Raw genomic sequence first — 20,225 nt, 5'->3', positions numbered from 1 at the left:
ACCACTGCCGCCATGATCTTGGTGAACACCCGAGGGGCTGTCGCCAGACCAAATGGCAGAGCTACGAACTGAAGATGGTCGTCTCCTATCACGAAGCGTAGAAAGCGTTGGTGCTCTGTAGCAATCGGCACGTGGAGATAAGCATCTTTGATGTCTATTGATGCTAGGAAATCTCCTTGAGACATTGAGGCAATGACTGAGCGGAGGGATTCCATCCGGAACCGCCTGGCGTTCACATGCTTGTTGAGCAGTTTTAGGTCCAGAACAGGACGGAAGGAGCCGTCCTTTTTTGGAACGACAAAGAGATTGGAGTAAAATCCTCGCCCCCGTTCCTGAGGGGGGACAGGGATCACGACTCCTTCTGCTCTTAGAGAGTCCACCGCCTGCAGCAGAGCATCTGCTCGGTTGGGGTGTGGGGAGGTTCTGAAGAACCGAAGTGGAGGCCGAGAACTGAACTCGATTCTGTACCCGCGAGACAAAATGTCTGTTACCCACCGGTCTTTGACCTGTGACAGCCAAATGTCGCAAAAGCGGGAGAGCCTGCCACCGACCGATGATGCGGAGGGAGGAGGCCGAAAGTCATGAGGTAGCCGCTTTGGAAGCGGTTCCTCCATTTGCTTTCCTGGGGCGTGAGTGAGCCCGCCAGGAATCTGAGCTCCCTTGTTCTTTCTGAGTCCTTTTGGACGAGGAGAATTGGGCCTTGCCCGAGCCTCGAAAGGAGCGAAACCTCGACTGCCACTTTTTCTGTTGAGGTTTACTTGCTCTGGGCTGTGGTAAGGAAGAGTCCTTACCCTTGGACTGTTTTATGATTTCAGCCAATGGCTCACCAAACAGTCTGTCTCTAGATAATGGCAAGCTGGTTAAGCATTTTTTGGAACCAGCATCTGCTTTCCAGTCCTTTAACCACAAGGCTCTGCGCAAAACCACAGAATTGGCGGACGCCATAGCGGTACGGCTCGTAGATTCTAGGACAGCATTGATAGCATAGGTCGCAAACGCAGACATTTGCGAAGTTAGGGACGCCACCTGCGGTACTGCTGGATGTATGATAGCATCCACCTGTGTTAAACCAGCTGAAATAGCTTGGAGTGCCCACACGGCCGCGAATGCTGGAGCAAACGACGCGCCGATAGCTTCATAGACAGATTTCAACCAAAGGTCCATCTGTCTGTCGTTGGCATCTTTAAGTGAAGCGCCATCCTCTACTGCGACTATGGATCTAGCCGCAAGCTTGGAAACTGGGGGATCCACCTTTGGACACTGGGTCCAGCGTTTGGCCACCTCAGAGGGAAAAGGATAACGGGTATCCTTAGAACGTTTAGAGAAACGCTTGTCTGGATGAGCGTCGTGTTTCTGGATTGACTCTCTGAAGTCAGAGTGGTCCAAAAAAGCACTTAATTTACGCTTGGGATACAGGAAATGGAACTTCTCCTGCTGTGCAGCTGCCTCCTCTGCTGAAGGAGCTGGGGGAGAAATATCCAACAGTCTATTAATTGCCGATATAAGGTCATTAACCATGGCGTCACCATCAGGGGCATCCAGATTGAGAGGGGCCTCAGGATTGGAATCCTGATCACCGTCCTCAGTCACATCACAGAGAGACTCTTCTCGCTGAGACCCTGAGCAGTGTGATGACGTCGAGGGTCTTTCCCAGCGAGCTCGCTTAGGCTGCCTGGGACTGTCATCTGAGTCAGAGACTTCAGCCTGTGATGCTTGAGACCCCCTTGAAGTACGGATTAGTTCCAACTGAGGGGGACCGGGGAACATAGGCACAGCAGTGTCCATGGTCTGAGTAACTGGCCTGGACTGCAAGGTCTCCAGGATTTTTGTCATAGTCACAGACATTTTATCGGCAAAAACTGCAAAGTCTGTCCCCGTCACCGGGGCAGGGTTCACAGGCGTCTCTGCCTGGGCCACTACCACCATAGGCTCTGGCTGACGAAGTGCCACTGGGACTGAACATTGCACACAATGAGAGTCGTTGGAGCCTGCTGGTAGATTAGCCCCACATGCAGTACAAACAGTGTACACAGCCTGTGCCTTGGCACCCTTGCGTTTTGCGGATGACATGTTGCTGCCTCCTCAGAGCAGTACAGGGTGTCCAGCCAAGAAGCGACCTTACAGAGCAACTATATATATATATATATATGGTACCAAGAAAAAAGTACACTAATATAACACTGAGGCACTAGTGGGGCCAGCACTAATGTGCTGCTTACCGCCCGCTTAGGAGCGGGTGTGTGGTCGCCGAAATCCCTTTAGTCTGGGTCTCCCAGAGCCTGCTGCCTTTCCCCAGCCAGACTGCATGTGTAATGGCTGCCGGCGTCCTTGTGGAGAGGGGGGGCGGGCCCTGGGCGTATACAGACGAAGAGCGGGAAGCCTGCTTCCCACTGTGCCTAGTGAGAGGGCTGGAGCATGTAAATAAAGCTCCAGCCCTCGGCGCTGCCCATTGAGCAGCGTCTCTCCCCTACCCTGATTGACAGGGTGGGGGCGGGAACGAAGCGGCGCTAGGCCGCAGAAGCCGGGGGCTAAAGTTAGAAGCGCCGCCGCCGTAAAAGCGCGGTCGGCGCGAAGTCCCCGGCGCACCACAAGTCGCAGCTGCGCCGCCGCTCCAGGAGCGGTCGGCGCAGTAGTTCCCAACATGTAACGTCACTCAGCAAAGCTGCAGTGACCTAACCCCAGCGCACAGCGCTACTGTCCCCGGCGCACTATAACGCTCAGCAAGCCTTGAGAGTGTCCGTGCCTGCCGGGGACACAGAGTACCTGAAAGTTGCAGGGCCTTGTCCCTGAACGGCACTCCCGCTCCAAATCCAGCAGGTTCTCTGGGTCTGTGGATGGAGCCCGGCCCCAGGGCTTGGGGACCGGCAAGATCCCACTTCCACAGAGCCCTCCAGGGGATGTGGAAGGAAAACAGCATGTGGGCTCCAGCCTCTGTACCAGCAATAGGTACCTCAACCTTACAAGCACCACCGCGGGTGAGAAGGGAGCATGCTGGGGGCCCCATATGGGCCCTCTTTTCTTCCATCCGATATAGCCAGCAGCTACTGCTGACTACAAACAGTGGAGCTATGCGTGGATGTCTGACCTCCTTCGCACAAAGCAGAAAACTGGTGAGCCAGTGATCCCACTGGGGGTGTATAGCCAGAAGGGGAGGGGCCTTACACTTTTTAGTGTAATTGCTTTGTGTGGCCTCCGGAGGCAGTGCTATACACCCAATCGTCTGGGTCTCCCAATAGAGCGCCGAAGAAAGGTCAAAAGACACTTTGGAGCTCGAGTCATAGCGGAGATGACTTCAGGAAGGATATCAGAAGTCGCCAAGATCCAGGACTCAAGAGCTACGCCGTCAATCTGAGAATCCAGAATTCTGACGGAAAAAACGGACCTTTTGAGAAAAGGTCTGAACGGTCCGGAAGATGCCATGGCAACCCAACGGACAGAAGGAGCAGGTCAGAGTACCAAGCCTGCCTGGGTCAGTCTGGAGTATGAGAATGACCCGACGGCCCCCTTTACTGATCTTGCGCAGGACTCTGGACAAGAGGTAGAGGGTGAAATACGTAAAGAGACGAAGCTGGGATCAAACATGAACCAGTGTGTCTACCGCAAAACCTGAGGATTGTGGACAGCTGAAATAGTCTGCCTCGCAGTTTTCACATCTAGGATGTGGGCTGCGGATACGGTGGACTAGGAGTCCCTTGTCCACTGAAGAATGTTGAGCCGCCATGATTGCCAGGCGGCTGAGTGTCCCGCCCTGGAAGCTGATGTAGGAAAAAGCTGTCACGTTGTCCAACTGGACTCGAATGTGCCTAGCCGCCAACAGATGGTGAAGGCTTAGAGAGCTAGAAATACAGCTCTGATTTCCAGCACATTGATCCAGAGGGCTGATTCGGACAGAGTCCAAGCGCCCTGCGCTCCACGGTGGAGATATACTGCTCCCAAGGCGGATAGGCTAGCATCCTGGTGAGGATCACCCGGGACGTGGCCAGGAAGGAGCGCCCCTGAGACAGAGTGGCCGCAGCCACCACTGAAACGAGCCCCTGGTCAGTGGCGAAGCCACCACCCCGTGGGAGGAGGGAGTTCGCTTGTACAGCGGAAAACATCCAGTCTCAGAGGACGCAGGAGAAACTGGGCAAGGAATCGCTTCCATTGACGCCACCGTCTGACCAGCACCTGTATATGGTGTCTGATAGAACGACGTCGACCGCCAGCGGAGGGACTACTGATCGACTAAGAGCAGCTTCACAAGTGCCGACAGAGTCTCGAATTGCGTCCCTGAGAACCTCTGGTTCGAAGTCAGAGTGGACTTGGACAGAAAGACAAGCCACCCGAAAAGGTTAGAGTGGCGAGAGTGAGCGAAGCACTCTGCTAAGAGTCAGCACTCGATGAAGCCCCGACAAGAAGGCCGTCCAGGGCAAAAGATCACTGCCAATCCCTAGGGGTGCAGGACCCTAATCACAGCTGCCCCAATGAGAATACTCGAGGGGCCGTGGCTAACCCCAAGGGAAGAGCCACGAATTGGACCACTCCGATTGTCAAAACGTAGTCAACGCTGGTGTGAAACTGCGATTGACTCCTGCAGATAGGCATGTCTGATGCCGATGGCTGCTAGGGAATCTCCTTGGGTTCTTAATTGATCCGGTGAAAAACACACGGAACAAAACCGAGACTCCATGTGAAAACGCCACACCTGACTATGCTTGAAAAGCTAAAGATCCAGGTCGGAAGGCACCGCCCTCTTCGGGGACTAGGAATAGATTTAAGCAAAAATCTCAGAACCGTTCCCAGTCGGGAACCGGTACAATTACTCCATTGGCCTGCAAGAAATGCCACGGCCTGTGAGAAGGCGGCGGCCTTGGAGCCGGGAGGAGTTGACAGAAAAAATCTGTTTGGCGGGTGGACAGAATTCCATCCTGTGGCCATGGGAGATATAATCCCGCCCCCACTGAACGGAGACGTGTTAGAACCCACGTCGCCAAGTGGAGAGAGCCTGCCACCGACCAAGGAGGTTGTTGGCGTGGCTAGATAGCTCGGAGGAAGCTGACTCAGTGGCAGCATCTCCTGCAGTCTTCTGAAGACGCAGCTTCGAGCCATTTGGTTCTATGAACCTAGGCCGAGCTAGAGGACGATCAGATGGAGGAACGGAAACCACCGAAACCTCAACTGATTCCTGCCCTGGACAGGTTCCCTGGTTTAGGTTTGTGGCAAGGAAGAACACTCCCCGCCAAGAGCTTCCTTAATTTCATCCAGTTGGTTCCGAGGAAACTGGACCCTCCGAAGCCACAGGAGCCTGCGGATAGCGAGGAAAGTAGCCAAGACCACCGCCGTGCGGTGTCCAGCATGGCAGACCTGGCATAGGATGAAAAGACTGAAGTCTGGAAGTTCAGGCAACCGTTTTGGGCATAGAGTCCCTGTGAGGGAATGCATCTCCTCCAGAGAAGCAGAGAAGGTACAAAAAAACCGCACTGCTGTAAAGCTGAGGAGAACGAAGCTCCTGCCGCCCCCATACCGACTTGGCCAAAAGGAGAACCGGGCGGACCGCAAAACCTTAAGTGAGGAGCCATCAGCCACTGACATAACGGTCCGGGCTGAGCCACCTGAGGTGAATGAGCCCACTTCTTGACCACCATTGGTGGACAGGGGAAACACAGTCCTCAGAATCACGCTTCATGGGAAGCGACGGTCAGAGCGGACCCTGGGCTGGTCACTGGGGCCTGAAAACTGGAGTGGTTAAGGAACACACGTTGTGTTCACCTAGATAAGGTAACTCCGGCGGATTGAGGTCCAGTACAAAATTAATGTACCGTGGGATCCTTATAGAGGTGCCGTCAGCCACTGATACAACTATCCGGGCTGAAAGTCTAGACACCGGAGTGGCCACCCTTGGCGAATGAGTACACTCCTTGACCACCTCTGATGGGAGGGGGAGACAGGCAGCAGAACCCCGCTGTGGGGTCTGCAGGACTGTGGGCTTGGACGCAGCGGGCTGAAAACTGGAGTGGTTAAGGAACACACTCCTCGTCCTGTTAAAGGTATACTGATGCCTTTCTGCCAGCGGGGAATACTCCCCTGATACAGGCGGATGGAGGTCCAGTACAAGGATAATGGACGCAATCCAATCATTCGCATCTGCGTCACCTACGGACGGATCAATGTACATAAAGTAGCGTCCGAGCCCCTGGTAGAGACATCCTCCTCGTCCAGTGAGTCAGCTCGTAATCGGAGCTGCGGGACGGGGAGGACAGGGGACCCTGCGTCTCCCTGTCAGGACGGGGTCTGAGCCCAGAAGGAGAGTCCCTTGTGAGCTTTGATGAGCGAGCTGAAGCAGAAAACGCCCTGAGAAGGGGGCTGCATGCTCAGCAGATGCCGGGACAGCCGACCCCGGGAAATAAGATTCCCCCAGGGGTCAGACACCGAAACCGGAGCAGCTGGAGGGACCATTAATGAGCCTCCAAGCTGAGGGGCCACAGTGGTTATGAGCTCGGTACAGCCATACGAGACTACCTGCAGTGGATAATAAAAACAGCCTGCAGCCTCGCTCTGTGACATGCTGCAGAGGTGGGGGCTCTGTCTAGAATGTCTAGAATACCCAAGACAGGGGTTCAGCCTGGGAAGACTCCAGGCTGAGGCACCACCACATAAGAACCATTACAGTGTGGGTCTGTGCTGGTTCAGACAATATAAGCTTACATGCAGAACATGTAGTGTACAGCCTTGGAGCTTTGCTCCTAGAGTGAGACATGCTGCTGAGGAGGAGGTTCTATAATAAAGAATTAACTCCTTCAGAACGCCCTGAGAGTGTATAAAAGTGCACAACCAGAGGTTGTGACTTATCAGGCCGCTATTATGAGTGCCCTCCGGATTCCAAGCCTGGACCCCCAGCCAGATATTCACTCCCTCTGCACTGCAGAGCAGCCAGCGCCGACCAGTGTACTAAGAACGCTGAGAAAATGGCGCCAGAGTGAGGGGGGGGGGGGCGGGGGTTAACCCAGGAGCGGGAATCGGAGGGCTAAGGAGATGTACAGGGGAGGGAATCATCTCCTCAAAAAGGAGTGTCCTCCCCTGTGCAGAGCGGCCGGCGCTGCAGTGTCCCCCTGCATGACTGACATGCAGGGGAACGAAACGAAACTAGGCCGCGGCTGAAGCCGGGGCCTAGAGTTAAGCATGCGGCCGACAATCAGGCATCATCGGCGCGGTTCTCAGTAAAAACCGTGGAACCGGCCGGAAACACAGTAAAAAGCAGCATTATCAAAGTAAATCACTGTCCCCCACAATAAAAGTGCCCCACATTGCAGAAGGACCCTCTGAATAACGTCTCTATACTTAGCTTTGAGACGCAGGGCCCAGTCCCTGGGTGGGATGGGGGTTCAGTGCTCCGTCCAGTAGGGTCCTGCAAAAGGGCTGCGGATGGAGGCCGGTCTCCTGCAAGGCAGTGAGAACCGTGTTGGCTCTAACTTCAAGCCAGAGCCCCTAAGGGATGGTGAAGGAGCGCGGCATGAAGGGCTCCTGCCCTGAAGTCAACCTTAACAGCACCGCTGCCAGGGGGGTGAGAAGGGACATGCCGGGAGTCCAGTGGACCCGCTTTTCTTCCAAATCTTTAGAAAAAAAATGAAAAATCAAAAGAAGGGAATTTTGTTACTTACCGTAAATTCCTTTTCTTCTAGCTCTTATTGGGAGACCCAGACGATTGGGGTATAGCTACTGCCCTCCGGAGGCCACACAAAGCACTACACTAAAAAGTGCAAGGCCCCTCCCCTTCTGGCTATACCCCCCCGTGGTATCACGGGTTCTCCAGTTTTAGTGCCAAAGCAAGAAGGAGGAAGCCAACAACTGGTTTAAACAAATTAACTCCGAATAACGTCGGAGAACTGAAAAACCGTTCAACATGAACAACATGTGTACCCGCAAACAACAAAACAATCCCGAAGGACAACAGGGCGGGTGCTGGGTCTCCCAATAAGAGCTAGAAGAAAAGGAATTTACGGTAAGTAACAAAATTCCCTTCTTCTTCAGCGCTCTATTGGGAGACCCAGACGATTGGGACGTCCAAAAGCTGTCCCTGGGTGGGTAAAGAGATACCTCATGTTAGAGCTGCAAAACAGCCCTCCCCTACGGGGGTGTCACTGCCGCCTGCAGGACTCTTCTACCTAAGCTGGCATCCGCCGAAGCATAGGTATGCACCTGATAATGTTTGGTGAAAGTGTGCAGACTCGACCAGGTAGCTGCCTGGCACACTTGTTGAGCCGAAGCCTGGTGTCGTAATGCCCAGGACGCACCCACGGCTCTGGTTGAGTGGACTTTTAACCCTGAAGGAACCGGAAGCCCCGCAGAACGGTAGACCTCTAGAATTGGTTCTTTGATCCATCGAGCCAGGGTGGCTTTAGAAGCCTGCAACCCCTTGCGCTGACCAGCGACAAGGACAAAAAGTGCATCGGAACGGCGCATGGGCGCCGTGCGAGAAATGTAGATTCTGAGTGCTCTCACCAGATCTAGCAAACGTAAGTCCTTTTCATACCGGTGAACCGGATGAGGACAAAAGGAAGGCAAGGATATATCCTGATTAAGATGAAACGAGGATACGACCTTAGGGAGAAACTCCGGAATGGGGCGCAGCACTACCTTGTCCTGGTGGAACACCAGGAAGGGAGCCTTGGATGACAGAGCTGCCAGCTCCGACACTCGCCGAAGCGATGTGATCGCAACAAGAAACGCCACTTTCTGTGACAGGCGAGAAAAGGAAACTTCCTTCAGAGGCTCGAAAGGCGGCTTCTGGAGAGCAACTAGTACCCTGTTCAGATCCCATGGATCTAACGGCCGCCTGTACGGGGGCACAATATGACAGACCCCCTGCAGGAACGTGCGCACCTTAGGAAGACGTGCTAGACGCTTCTGAAAAAACACGGATAGTGCCGAGACTTGCCCTTTAAGGGAGCTGAGCGACAAGCCCTTTTCCAACCCCGATTGCAGGAAGGAAAGAAAGGTGGGCAATGCAAATGGCCAAGGGGATACTCTCTGTGCAGAGCACCAGGATAAGAAAATCTTCCACGTTCTGTGGTAGATCTTAGCAGACGTTGACTTCCTAGCTTGTCTCATTGTGGCTACGACTCCTTGAGATAATCCTGCGGACGCTAGGATCCAGGACTCAATGGCCACACAGTCAGGTTCAGGGCCGCAGAATTCTGATGGAAAAACGGCCCTTGGGACAGTAAGTCTGGTCGGTCTGGCAGTGACCACGGTCGACCGACCGTGAGATGCCACAGATCCGGATACCACGATCTCCTCGGCCAGTCCGGGGCGACGAGTATGACGCGGCTGCAATCGGATCTGATTTTTGCGCAGTACTCTGGGCAAGAGTGCCAGAGGTGGAAACACATATGTGAGCCGAACTGCGACCAATCTTGCACTAAGGCGTCTGCCGCCAGAGCTCTGTGATCGCGCGATCGTGCCATAAATGCCGGGACCTTGTTGGTGTGCCGAGACGCCATTAGGTCGACGTCCGGCACCCCCCAGCGGCAACAGATTTCCTGAAACACGTCCGGGTGAAGGGACCATTCCCCCGCGTCCATACCCTGGCGACTGAGGAAGTCTGCTTCCCAGTTTTCTACGCCCGGGATGTGAACTGCGGATATGGTGGATGCTGTGTCCTCCACCCACATGAGGATTCGCCGGACTTCCTGGAAGGCTTGCTGACTGCGCGTCCCTTCTTGGTGGTTGATGTATGCCACCGCTGTGGAGATGTCCGACTGGATTCGGATCTGCTCTCTTTCTAGCCACTTCTGGAAAGCTAGTAGGGTAAGATACCCTGCCCCGATTTCCAGAACATTGATCTGAAGGGTGGACTCCTGCTGAGTCCACGTCCCCTGAGCCATGTGGCGGAGACAAACTGCTCCCCACCCTGACAGACTCGTATCTGTCGTGACCACTATGAGGTGGGAATAAGCCACTATTGCAGATAGTCCTCGGCCGTCTGGGAAAGGGAGACTTTCCTGTCCAGAGAGGTTGACTGCCCGTTCCATTGGCGGAGAATGTCCCATTGCAGTTGGCGCAGATGAAAATGCGCAAAGGGAACTGCCTCGATGGCTGCCACCATCTTCCTTAGGAAGTGTATGAGGCGCCTTAAGGGGTGCGACTGGCCTTGAAGGAGAGACTGCACCTCTGTCTGCAGTGAACGCTGCTTGTTCAGCGGAAGCTTCACTATTGCTGATAGAGTATGAAACTCCATGCCGAGATACGTTAGTGATTGAGTCGGAGACAGATTTGACCTTGCCAAATTGATGATCCACCCGAAAGTCTGGAGAGTCTCCAGCGTAACATTCAGGCTGCGTTGGCATGCCTCGAGAGAGGGTGCTTTGACGAGTAGATCGTCCAAGTACGGGATCACCGGGTGTCCCTGAGAGTGCAAGACTGCTACCACTGCTGCCATGACCTTGGTGAACACCCGTGGGGCTGTCGCCAGACTGAATGGCAGAGCTACGAACTGAAGATGTTCGTCTCCTATCACAAAACGTAGAAAACGTTGGTGTTCCGTAGCAATTGGCACGTGGAGATAGTCATCTTTGATGTCTGTTGAGGCAAGGAAGTCTCCTCGAGACATTGAGGCAATGACGGATCGGAGGGAGCCCATCCGGAACCGCCTGGCGTTCGCATGCTCGTTGAGCAGTTTCAGGACCAGAACAGGACGGAAGGAACCGTCCTTTTTTGGAGCCACAAAGAGATTGGAGTACAAACCCTCGCCCTCGTTCCTGAGGGGGGACAGGGATCACCACTCCTTCTGCTCTTAGAGCGTCCACCGCCTGCAGCAGTGCATCTGCTCGGTGGGGGGTGGGGCCGTTCTGAAGAATGGAGTCGGAGGACGAGAACAGAACACTGTCCTGTGCACGTGAGCACAATGTCCGTCACCCACCGGTCTGTGACCTGTGGCAGCTAAACGTCGCCAAAGGCGGAGGAGTCTGCCATCAACCGCGGATGCGGAGAGAGAGAGAGAGAACTGAGAGTCCTGAGGAGGCCACCTTGGTAGCGGTTCCTCCGACTGCCTTCCTTGGGCGTGATTGAGCCCGGCCGGAATCTGAGCCCGTCTGAGGTTTTGTAGCCCTTTTGCACGAGGACAATTGGGACCTGCCGGAGCTTGGGAAGGACCGAAACCTCGACTGTACTTTTAGGACAGTATAAACAGGGTAAGTCGCAGTGCAGACATTGCGGGGCTACGGACGCCTCTGCGGTACAGATGTCCCTGTGCTCAAGGCCAGCTGCGCAAGAACAGCTGAAAAGGTTAGGTTGCCTATACGGCTGTGGATGCCGGAGCAACCGACACGCCGATAGCTTCCTAGACAGATTTCAACCAGAGTCCATCTGTCTGTGAATGGCATCTTTAAGTGAAGCCCCATCTCCAGTGCAACTATGGCTCTAGATGCAAGCCTGGAGATTGGAGAATCCACCTTTGGACCCTGGGTCCAGCGCTGACCACGTCAGGGGAAAAGGGATAACGTGTATCCTAAAAAACGTTTGGAGAAGACGCTTATCTGGTAAGCGTGGTGTTCCTGGACTGCTTCTCTGAAGTCAGCGTGGCCAGAAAAATACTCAATATCTGTGTGAGATACTGAAAAAGGACTTCTCCTGTTCGTCTCCTATCTCCACTGGGGGAGCTGAGGGAGAAAGATCCAACCTTCCATTGATGGACGGTATAGGATCATTCCGTATGGCGTTACCACCCGGTGTATCCGGATTGAGAGCGATGTCAGGATCAAAGCCCTGAAGAGCTGCCTTTTGGTCAAGTAGATTGCCCATGGCCTGTCTGGACTGCAAGTCTCTATATTATGACTACTCCGTCCCTGTCCATGGACAGGGTTGACAGGTGGTTTCTTTGGCCACGACTAGTAGAGACCCCGGCAGACGAAGTGCTAGAGACCCCGGCAGACGACGTGCTACAGGGGAGCAGGCACACAATGGGACGGTGTCATGAACAGCATCCCATGTAGTAAAAACAGCACTGAAAATCTGTGTTGCTTTTTTGCCGCTGCCGACTAGCTATCTAGAAGTATATAGCCAAGATTGGTGACCGTACAGTGCAATGTATAGCATACAGGCATAAAGTACAAATGACCACTGCAGCACAAGCAATACAAGCAGCATAGAAGCCTGTGCCCTGGCACCCCTGCTCTTCTGCTGCTGTATACTAGTCATCTAGGGGAATATAGCCCAGAAGAGTGACCCTACAGTGCAATGTATAGCATACAAGCACAAGTACAAAAGAACACTGCAGCACATGCAATACAAGCAGCATAGAAGCCTGTGCCCTGGCACCCCAGCTCTTCTGCTGCTGTAGACTGGTCATCCAGGGGAATATAGCCCAGAAGAGTGACCATACAGTGCAATGTATAGCATACAAGCACAAGTACAAATGCACACTGCAGCCCATGCAATACAAGCAGCATAGAAAAAAACCTGTGCCCCAGCACCCTTGGTTTTCTGCTGCTGTAGTCTAGCCATTCCAGGAGAATATAGCTAAGACTAGCGACTGTACAGTGCAATGTATAGCATATAAGCATAAACACAAATGAACACCTCAGTCGTGCAATACAAGCAGCCTAGAAAGCCTGTGCCTTAGCACACCTGCTTTCCTGCTGCTGATGTGTCGCTCCCCAAGCGGGCATATAGCGACCTATGCAGTTAAAAACAACACATGTACCCACTGCAGTATATATTGTGGTCAGCACTATGTGTGCCGCTTACCGCCCGCCTATAAGCGGGTGTATGGTCGCCACCGTCCTGCCTGGTTGCTGAAAGTCCGAGCTCGGACTGCAGTAATGGCTGCCGGCTTCTTCCCCAGCTCGTGTGAGGAGGGGCGGGCCGTGGGCGTGCCCCAAGGCAGAGCGGGAATCCGGCGTCCGACAGTGTGCAGTGAGAGGGCTGGAGCATGTAAATAAGGCTCCAGCCCTCGGCGCTGCTGATTGCTCAGCGCCTGTCCCCTTCCCTGAGTGACAGGGAGGGGGCGGGAACGAAGCGGCACTAGGCCGCAGAAGCCGGGGACTGGATTTATAAGCGCCGCCGCCGTAAAAGCGCGGTCGGCGCCCAGTCCCCGGCGAACTACAAGTCCCAGCCGCGCCGCCGCTCCCGGAGCGTCCGGCGCGGTAGTTCCCAAAACACAAAGTCACTCAGCAAAGCTGCAGTGACTGTAACCCATTACTGTCCCCGGCGCACTAGCACACCCAGCAAGTCTGGAGTGTGCTGTGTCCGTGTGACCGGGGACACAGAGTACCTGTAATGGTGCAGGGTCATGTCCCTGAACGGTACTCCAGCTCCGTATCCAGCAGGTTCAAATGGGTCTGTGGATGGAGCCCGGCGTCAGAGCTTTGAGGCCGGCAGGATCCCACTTCCTCAGAGCCCCCCAGGGGGATGTGGAAGGAAAGCAGCATGTGGGCTCCAGCCTCCGTACCAGCAATAGGTACCTCAACCTTACAACACCATCAACGGGTGAGAAGGGAGCATGCTGGGGGCCCTATATGGGCCCTCTTTTCTTCCATCCGAAATAGTCAGCAGCTACTGCTGACTAAAATCTGTGGAGCTATGCATGGATGTCTGACCTCCTTCGCAGAAAGCTTGAAAACTGGAGAACCCGTGATACCACGGGGGGGTATAGCCAGAAGGGGAGGGGCCTTGCACTTTTTAGTGTAGTGCTTTGTGTGGCCTCCGGAGGGCAGTAGCTATACCCCAATCGTCTGGGTCTCCCAATAGAGCGCTGAAGAAAAGGATGCATGTGTGTGTTGATCCTCCAGACACAAAGCATGAAACTGGCTAGGACTGGCTAGCAGGGGGTGTATATGCTAGGAGGGAGGAGCTACACGTTTTGAGTGTAGTAACTTTGTGTGTCCTCCGGGGGCAGTAGCTATACACCCCATGGTCTGGGTCTCCCATAGGAACGATAAAGAAAGAAATCGTACGACAGTCCTATATGGATCTAAATGCCATTTCAGTGAATGGGTTTACAAGCAAAAAAAAAGGAAAATGATACGCGTGACGTGTGTCACCCAAGTGCGGTACATTTTTCACTGAATAATTATAGAAGAGGTTTGATATTTTTCTCCTTTTAGGGAGAAGAAAAAAAAGAAGTCGCAGATTGTAAAGTGATTGAAATAAAACAAAATAGATCCAGCAAACGAAAGAAAACAAAACAAAACACATAATTGCGTAAGTGGGGTTTTACACCTGTCAATTGCAGTTCACAATATGGCACAATTATTAATGTGAAAGGCTCCAGAAAAATGTTGCAGGTAACGTGCTTCATGCTTTCTTCAGGATTGGCCATGAGACTAAGAGAAACCAAGGAAAAAAATTGTGAAAACATACCCTGCTGTAACTAAATAAAAGCATAGTGCATATAAACATAGGGTACTTAGTAAACACTGTTTTTGATCAAAAAAAGCATAAAGCTATCCCACCAAACGTCAAGGTGTACCCAGTTGGGATAGTACCTACACTCTCTAATATTAAAACCTTACCATGGGTCTAAAATAGGCCTCAATGTGGCTAAGGGCTGAGAGCGACCGGGTCCCAACAGGACACACACAGTCAGGGGGATTCACAGAATGAAATGTCCAGCTCGCTGAGAAGGGGGCCACTCCCTGTTTGTACTGAATACAAAAAAACTACATAAAAACAAAAAAGTGAGGTGGGTACACCTTGACGTTTGGTGGGATAGCTTTATGCTTTTTTTATCAAAAACAGTGTTTACTAAGTACCCTATGTTTATATGCACTATGCTTTTATTTAGTTACAGCAGGGTATGTTTTCACAATTTTTTTCCTTGGTTTCTCTTAGTCTCATGGCCAGTGTGAACATGGTCTCACAAGTTCCATGTATACCATCTCATACTCCGGCTCACTTTTTTGTTTTTATGTAGTTTTTTTGTATTCAGTACAAACAGGGAGTGGCCCCCTTCTCAGCGAGCTGGACATTTCATTCTGTGAATCCCCCTGACTGTGTGTGTCCTGTTGGGACCCGGTCGCTCTCAGCCCTTAGCCACATTGAGGCCTATTTTAGACCCATGGTAAGGTTTTAATATTAGAGAGTGTAGGTACTATCCCAACTGGGTACACCTTGACGTTTGGTGGGATAGCTTTATGCTTTTTTTGATCAAAAACAGTGTTTACTAAGTACCCTATGTTTATATGCACTATGCTTTTATTTAGTTACAGCAGGGTATGTTTTCACAATTTTTTTCCTTGGTTTCTCTTTCTTCAGGATTGGTGGGGTCCCAGGAGTCGGACTAAAGAATCAGAAAAGTTTTTATCTTATGGAGACATGATAACTTACAATGTTGGATAGAATTACAAATTCAAAATACAAACCTTAATCCTGCGCCTGCAGCTTCTATTCCTCTGGTTATTTTAAAAGACGAGGCTCCCTTTGTAGTCTGTAAGGGGAGAAAAGAAAAAAAAAATAAATAAATAGAACAAAATTTGAGGTATCTACGACGGTATGATCGCCTCATTCAATTTTTTGCAGCAGCCGGAAAAAAAAAAAAAAAAAAAAAAAAAAAGAGAATTTTGTTTACTTACCGTAAATTCTTTTTCTTATAGTTCCGACATGGGAGACCCAGACCATGGGTGTATAGCTTCTGCCTCCGGAGAACACACAAAGTACTACACTAAAAAGTGTAGCTCCTCCCTCCGAGCATATACACCCCCCGGATGACAAATCCACCCAGTTTAGTGCAAAAGCTGAAGGAGGACATCCACCCATAAGTAGAGAGAGTAAAACCTGGAATAACCGGAACCTCTGTCTACAACAACAGCCGGTGAAAAACACACGGAACAAGAAAACTGCCAACAGGCAACAGGGAGGGAGCTGGGTCTCCCATGTCGGAACTATAAGAAAAAGAATTTACGGTAAGTAAACAAAATTCTCTTTTTCTTCATAGTTCCTTATGGGAGACCCAGACCATGGGACGTCTCAAAGCAGTCCATGGGTGGGAAATAAACAGAAACTGAGAAGTAGGCAAAACCTAACTTCACAAATGGGCGACAGCCGCCCGAAGGATGAGTCTGCCCAAGCTCGCATCTGCCGAAGCATGAGCATGCACTTGGTAGTGCTTCGAAAAGGTGTGCAGACTAGACCAAGTGGCAGCCTGACAGACCTGCTGAGCCGTAGCCTGGTGCCTGAAAACCTAAGAGGCACCGACAGCTCTGGTCGAGTGCGCCTTAATCCCCGGCGGGGGAGGCACCTGAGAACAATGGTACGCATCGGATATGGCCGACCTAATCCAACGAGCTAGGGTCGGTTTAGAAGCCGAGAGACCCTTGCGCTGACCTGTGGTCAGCACAAAAAGAGAGGTGCACCGCCTAAGAACAGCGTCCGCACCAAATCTAAAGCATGCAACGGTTTCTCAAAGCGATGCACAGGGGCCGAACAAAGGGAAGACAATGAAATGTCCTGGATAAGGTGGAAAGGAGACACCACCTTAGGGAGAAAGCCCGGAGTCGGACGGAGAACCACCTTGTCTTGGTGAAAAAAACAAAAAGGGTGACTCCGAAGAGAGCACAATCAAATCAGAGACTCTCCTGAGAGAAGTTATGGCCACCAGAAAGACCACTTTCTGTGAAAGACGAAACAACGAAACCTCCCTAAGAGGCTCAAAGGGGGGTTTCTGTAAGGCCGTGAGGACCAGATTAAGGTCCCAGGGATCCAGAGGCCGCCGGTAAGGCGGAATGATGGGAGATGCGCCCTGCATGAAGGTGCGCACCTGGGCCAGTCGGGCGATACGCCGCTGGAACAACACTGACAGAGCCGAGACCTGTCCCTTGAGGGACAGTCCTAGCTGTAGACCGGACTGTAGAAAGGACAGGGTGGTCGGCAAGGAAAACGGCCAAGGAGCATGGCCGGAAGAGCGACACCAGGACAGGAAAATTCTCCAAGTCCTGTGGTAAATCCTGGCCGAGGAAGACTTCCGAGCCTGAGTCATAGTGGAGATGACCTCGGAAGGAATGACTGAAGCCGTAAGGATTCAGGGCTCAAGAGCCACGCCGTCAATCTGAGAGCCGCAGAATTCTGGCGGAAAACGGACCTTGTGAGAGAAGGTATGGGCGGTCCGGGAGATGCCACGGCACCTCTACGGACAGACAGAGCAGGTCTGGGAACCAAGCTCGCCTGGGCCAGTCTGGGGCGATGAGTACGACCCGACGGCCCTCCATTCTGATCTTGCGCAGGACTCTGGGCAAGAGAGCTAGAGGGGGAAACACGTAGGCCAGACGGAACTGGGACCAATCCTGAACCAGCACGTCCGCCGCCAAGGCCTGAGGATCGTGGGAGCGAGCCACGTAAACCGGGACCTTGTTGTTGTGCCGGGAAGCCATTAGATCCACTTCCGGAGTGCCCCACTTGCGGCAGATTGACCGGAACACTGCCGGATGCAGAGCCCACTCGCCGCTGTCCACGGTTTGACGGCTGAGATAATCTGCCTCCCAGTTTTCTACGCCTGGGATGTGGACTGCGGATATGGTGGACTTGGAGTCCTCCGTCCACTGAAGGATACGTTGAACTTCCAACATTGCTAGGCGGCTGCGAGTCCCGCCCTGGTGATTGATGTAGGCAACTGCTGTCGCATTGTCTGACTGGACTCGAATGTGCTTGCCCGCCGACAGGTGGTGAAAAGCTACGAGAGTTAGGAGCACAGCTCTGATATCCAGCACATTGATCGAGAGGGCTGATTCGGACGGAGTCCAAGTGCCCTGTGCTCGATGGTGGAGAAACACTGCTCCCCAGCCGGATAGACTGGCATTCGTGGTGAGAATCACCCAGGACGGGGCCAGAAAGGAGCGTCCCTGGGACAGAGAGAGGGGCCGAAGCCACCACTAAAGAGAGCTCCTGGACTGTGGCGACAGAGCCACCAGCCTGTGCAAGGAAGAGGTCCGCTTGTCCCAACAGCGGAGAATGTCCAGCTGCAGGGGACGCAGATGGAACTGGCAAAGGGAACCGCTTCCATTGACGCCACCATCTGACCCAGCACCTGCATGAGGTGCCTGATGGAATGACGGCGGAGCCTCAGCAGAGAGCGAACCGCCAGATGAAGGGACTGCTGTTTGACTAAGGGCAGCTTCACAAGTGCCAGCAGAGTCTTGAATTGCATCCCTAGGTACGTAAGTTCTTGGGTCGAGGTCAGAGTGGACTTGCAAGCGTGGCAAGAGTGAGCGAGACACTCCGCTGACAGTCTGCACTGGATGAAGCCTTGACTAGAAGGTCGTCCAGGTAAGGAATCACTGCCAACCCCTGGAGGTGCAGAACCGCAGCCACTGCTGCCATGACCTTGGTGAATACACGAGGGGCCGTGGCTAACCCGAAGGGGAGAGCCACGAATTGGAAATGTTCCTCTCCGATTACAAAACGTAGCCAATGCTGGTGTGAAACTGCGATTGGCACATGCGGATAGACATCTCTGATGTCGATGGATGCTAAGAAATCTCCTTGGGTCATTGACTGATCGCAGAGATTCCATGCAAAAATGCCGCACCTGAACATGCTTGTTGAGAAGCTTGAGATCCAGGTCGGAAGGCACCGTCCTTTTCGGGGACTAGGAAGAGATTTGAGTAGAAATCTCAGAACCGTTCCCAGTCGGGAACTGGTACAATTACTCCACTGGCCTGCAAGAATGCCACGGCCTGTGAGAAGGCGGCGGCCTTGGAGCAGGGGGGAGTTGACAGAAAAAATGTGTTTGGCGGGCTGGATAGAATTCTATTCTGTAGCCATGGGAGATGGTAACCCACACCCACTGATCGAAGACGTGTTGAAACCACACGTCGCCCAAGTGGAAAAACCTGCCACCGACCAAGGACGTTGCTGGCGCGGCCAGATAATCAAGAGGAGGCTGCCTTGGTGGCAGCAGCTCCTGCGGACTTCTGAGGACGCGGCCTTATGCGCCAGTTGGTTTACGGACCTTGGCTGAGTTAGTGGACGAGGCCGAGGGCTTAGAGGACGACCAGTTAGAGGAACGAAGAGAACGAAACCTCGACTGGGGTTACTGCCCTGGACAGGTTTCCTGGGTTTGTGGTATGGAAGTACTCTTCCTGCCAAAAACTTCCTTAAAGGGGTTATCCGGCTTCTTTGACTTTTTTTTTTTATTTCCCTATTGGGCTACATTGGGGCAGGTAAGTAGATAGAGACCACTTACCTGTCCCGCTGTCAGCCCCCTCTCCCCCGGCTCAGAGCGGTCATGTGACCGCTCCTGCCGCGATTTTGCTGCTTCCGGTCTTTGCACGTCTACATGGGCAGGGCCATGTTGACATGCAAATGTGGAGCAGCATGTCACCTCCCTGCTGGGCGACTACAGTGCGAGGAGTCACCGCCCCCCTTCCCTGCACCCTCCCACACATTCCCCTGCACCTCCAGTAACCTCCCCCTGCACTGCTGTGGGGTCCGTGCCTGGCGGCAGCTGCCGTAGTGTCAGCTCCAGCACCGGGCCCCCTGCCCAGGATCGCACATTCAAATGTACCGGCATCACAGATCACCGATGCCGGTACATTTGAATGTGCTGATGAGAAGTCACTGTCCCTCCCGCTGTCTGTGCGCTCTGCAGCACAGCGGTGACGTCACTACTGTGCTGAAGAGAGCACAGACAGCGGACGAACGTGCAGGAGCGGCGGGGACCGAGGACGGGTGAGTATGTACTCCACATGTGTTCCCGATGGGGATGGGGGGGTTGCAGAGCCATGTGTGTGCGTGTACAGTGCAGAGCCATGCGTCTGCAGAGCCATGTGTGTACGGTGCAGAGCCATGTGTACGGTGCAGAGCCATGCATGTGCAGAGCCATGTGTACGGTGCAGAGCCATGCGTGTGCAGAGCCATGTGTACGGTGCAGAGCCATGTGTGTACGGTGCAGAGCCATGTGTACGGTGCAGAGCCATGCGTACGGTGCAGAGCCATGCGTACGGTGCAGAGCCATGCGTACGGTGCAGAGCCATGCGTACGGTGCAGAGCCATGCGTACGGTGCAGAGCCATGCGTACGGTGCAGAGCCATGCGTACGGTGCAGAGCCATGCGTACGGTGCAGAGCCATGCGTACGGTGCAGAGCCATGCGTACGGTGCAGAGCCATGCGTACGGTGCAGAGCCATGCGTACGGTGCAGAGCCATGCGTACGGTGCAGAGCCATGCGTACGGTGCAGAGCCATGTGTGTACGGTGCAGAGCCATGTGTGTACGGTGCAGAGCCATGTGTGTACGGTGCAGAGCCATGTGTACGGTG

At 53.3% G+C, this 20,225-nt stretch overlaps 1 protein-coding gene across 1 annotated transcript in view; it reads right to left on the bottom strand.

Annotated features, from left to right (window-relative positions):
• UQCRC2 (ubiquinol-cytochrome c reductase core protein 2) overlaps positions 1 to 20,225 on the bottom strand; it is a 134,592-nt gene that overhangs the window by 99,702 nt on the left and 14,665 nt on the right. Inside the window, exon 4 of the mRNA XM_075318000.1 lies at positions 15,339 to 15,403. Coding sequence (XP_075174115.1) covers positions 15,339 to 15,403 — 65 coding nt within the window. The remainder of the gene's footprint in view (positions 1 to 15,338; positions 15,404 to 20,225) is intronic.

The sequence above is a fragment of the Anomaloglossus baeobatrachus genome, chromosome 7 (genome assembly GCF_048569485.1).
Source record: "Anomaloglossus baeobatrachus isolate aAnoBae1 chromosome 7, aAnoBae1.hap1, whole genome shotgun sequence".
NCBI lineage: Eukaryota > Metazoa > Chordata > Amphibia > Anura > Aromobatidae > Anomaloglossus > Anomaloglossus baeobatrachus.
The sequence above is the reverse complement of the archived record's forward strand: the minus strand, read 5'-3'. Positions and strand labels throughout refer to the sequence as shown.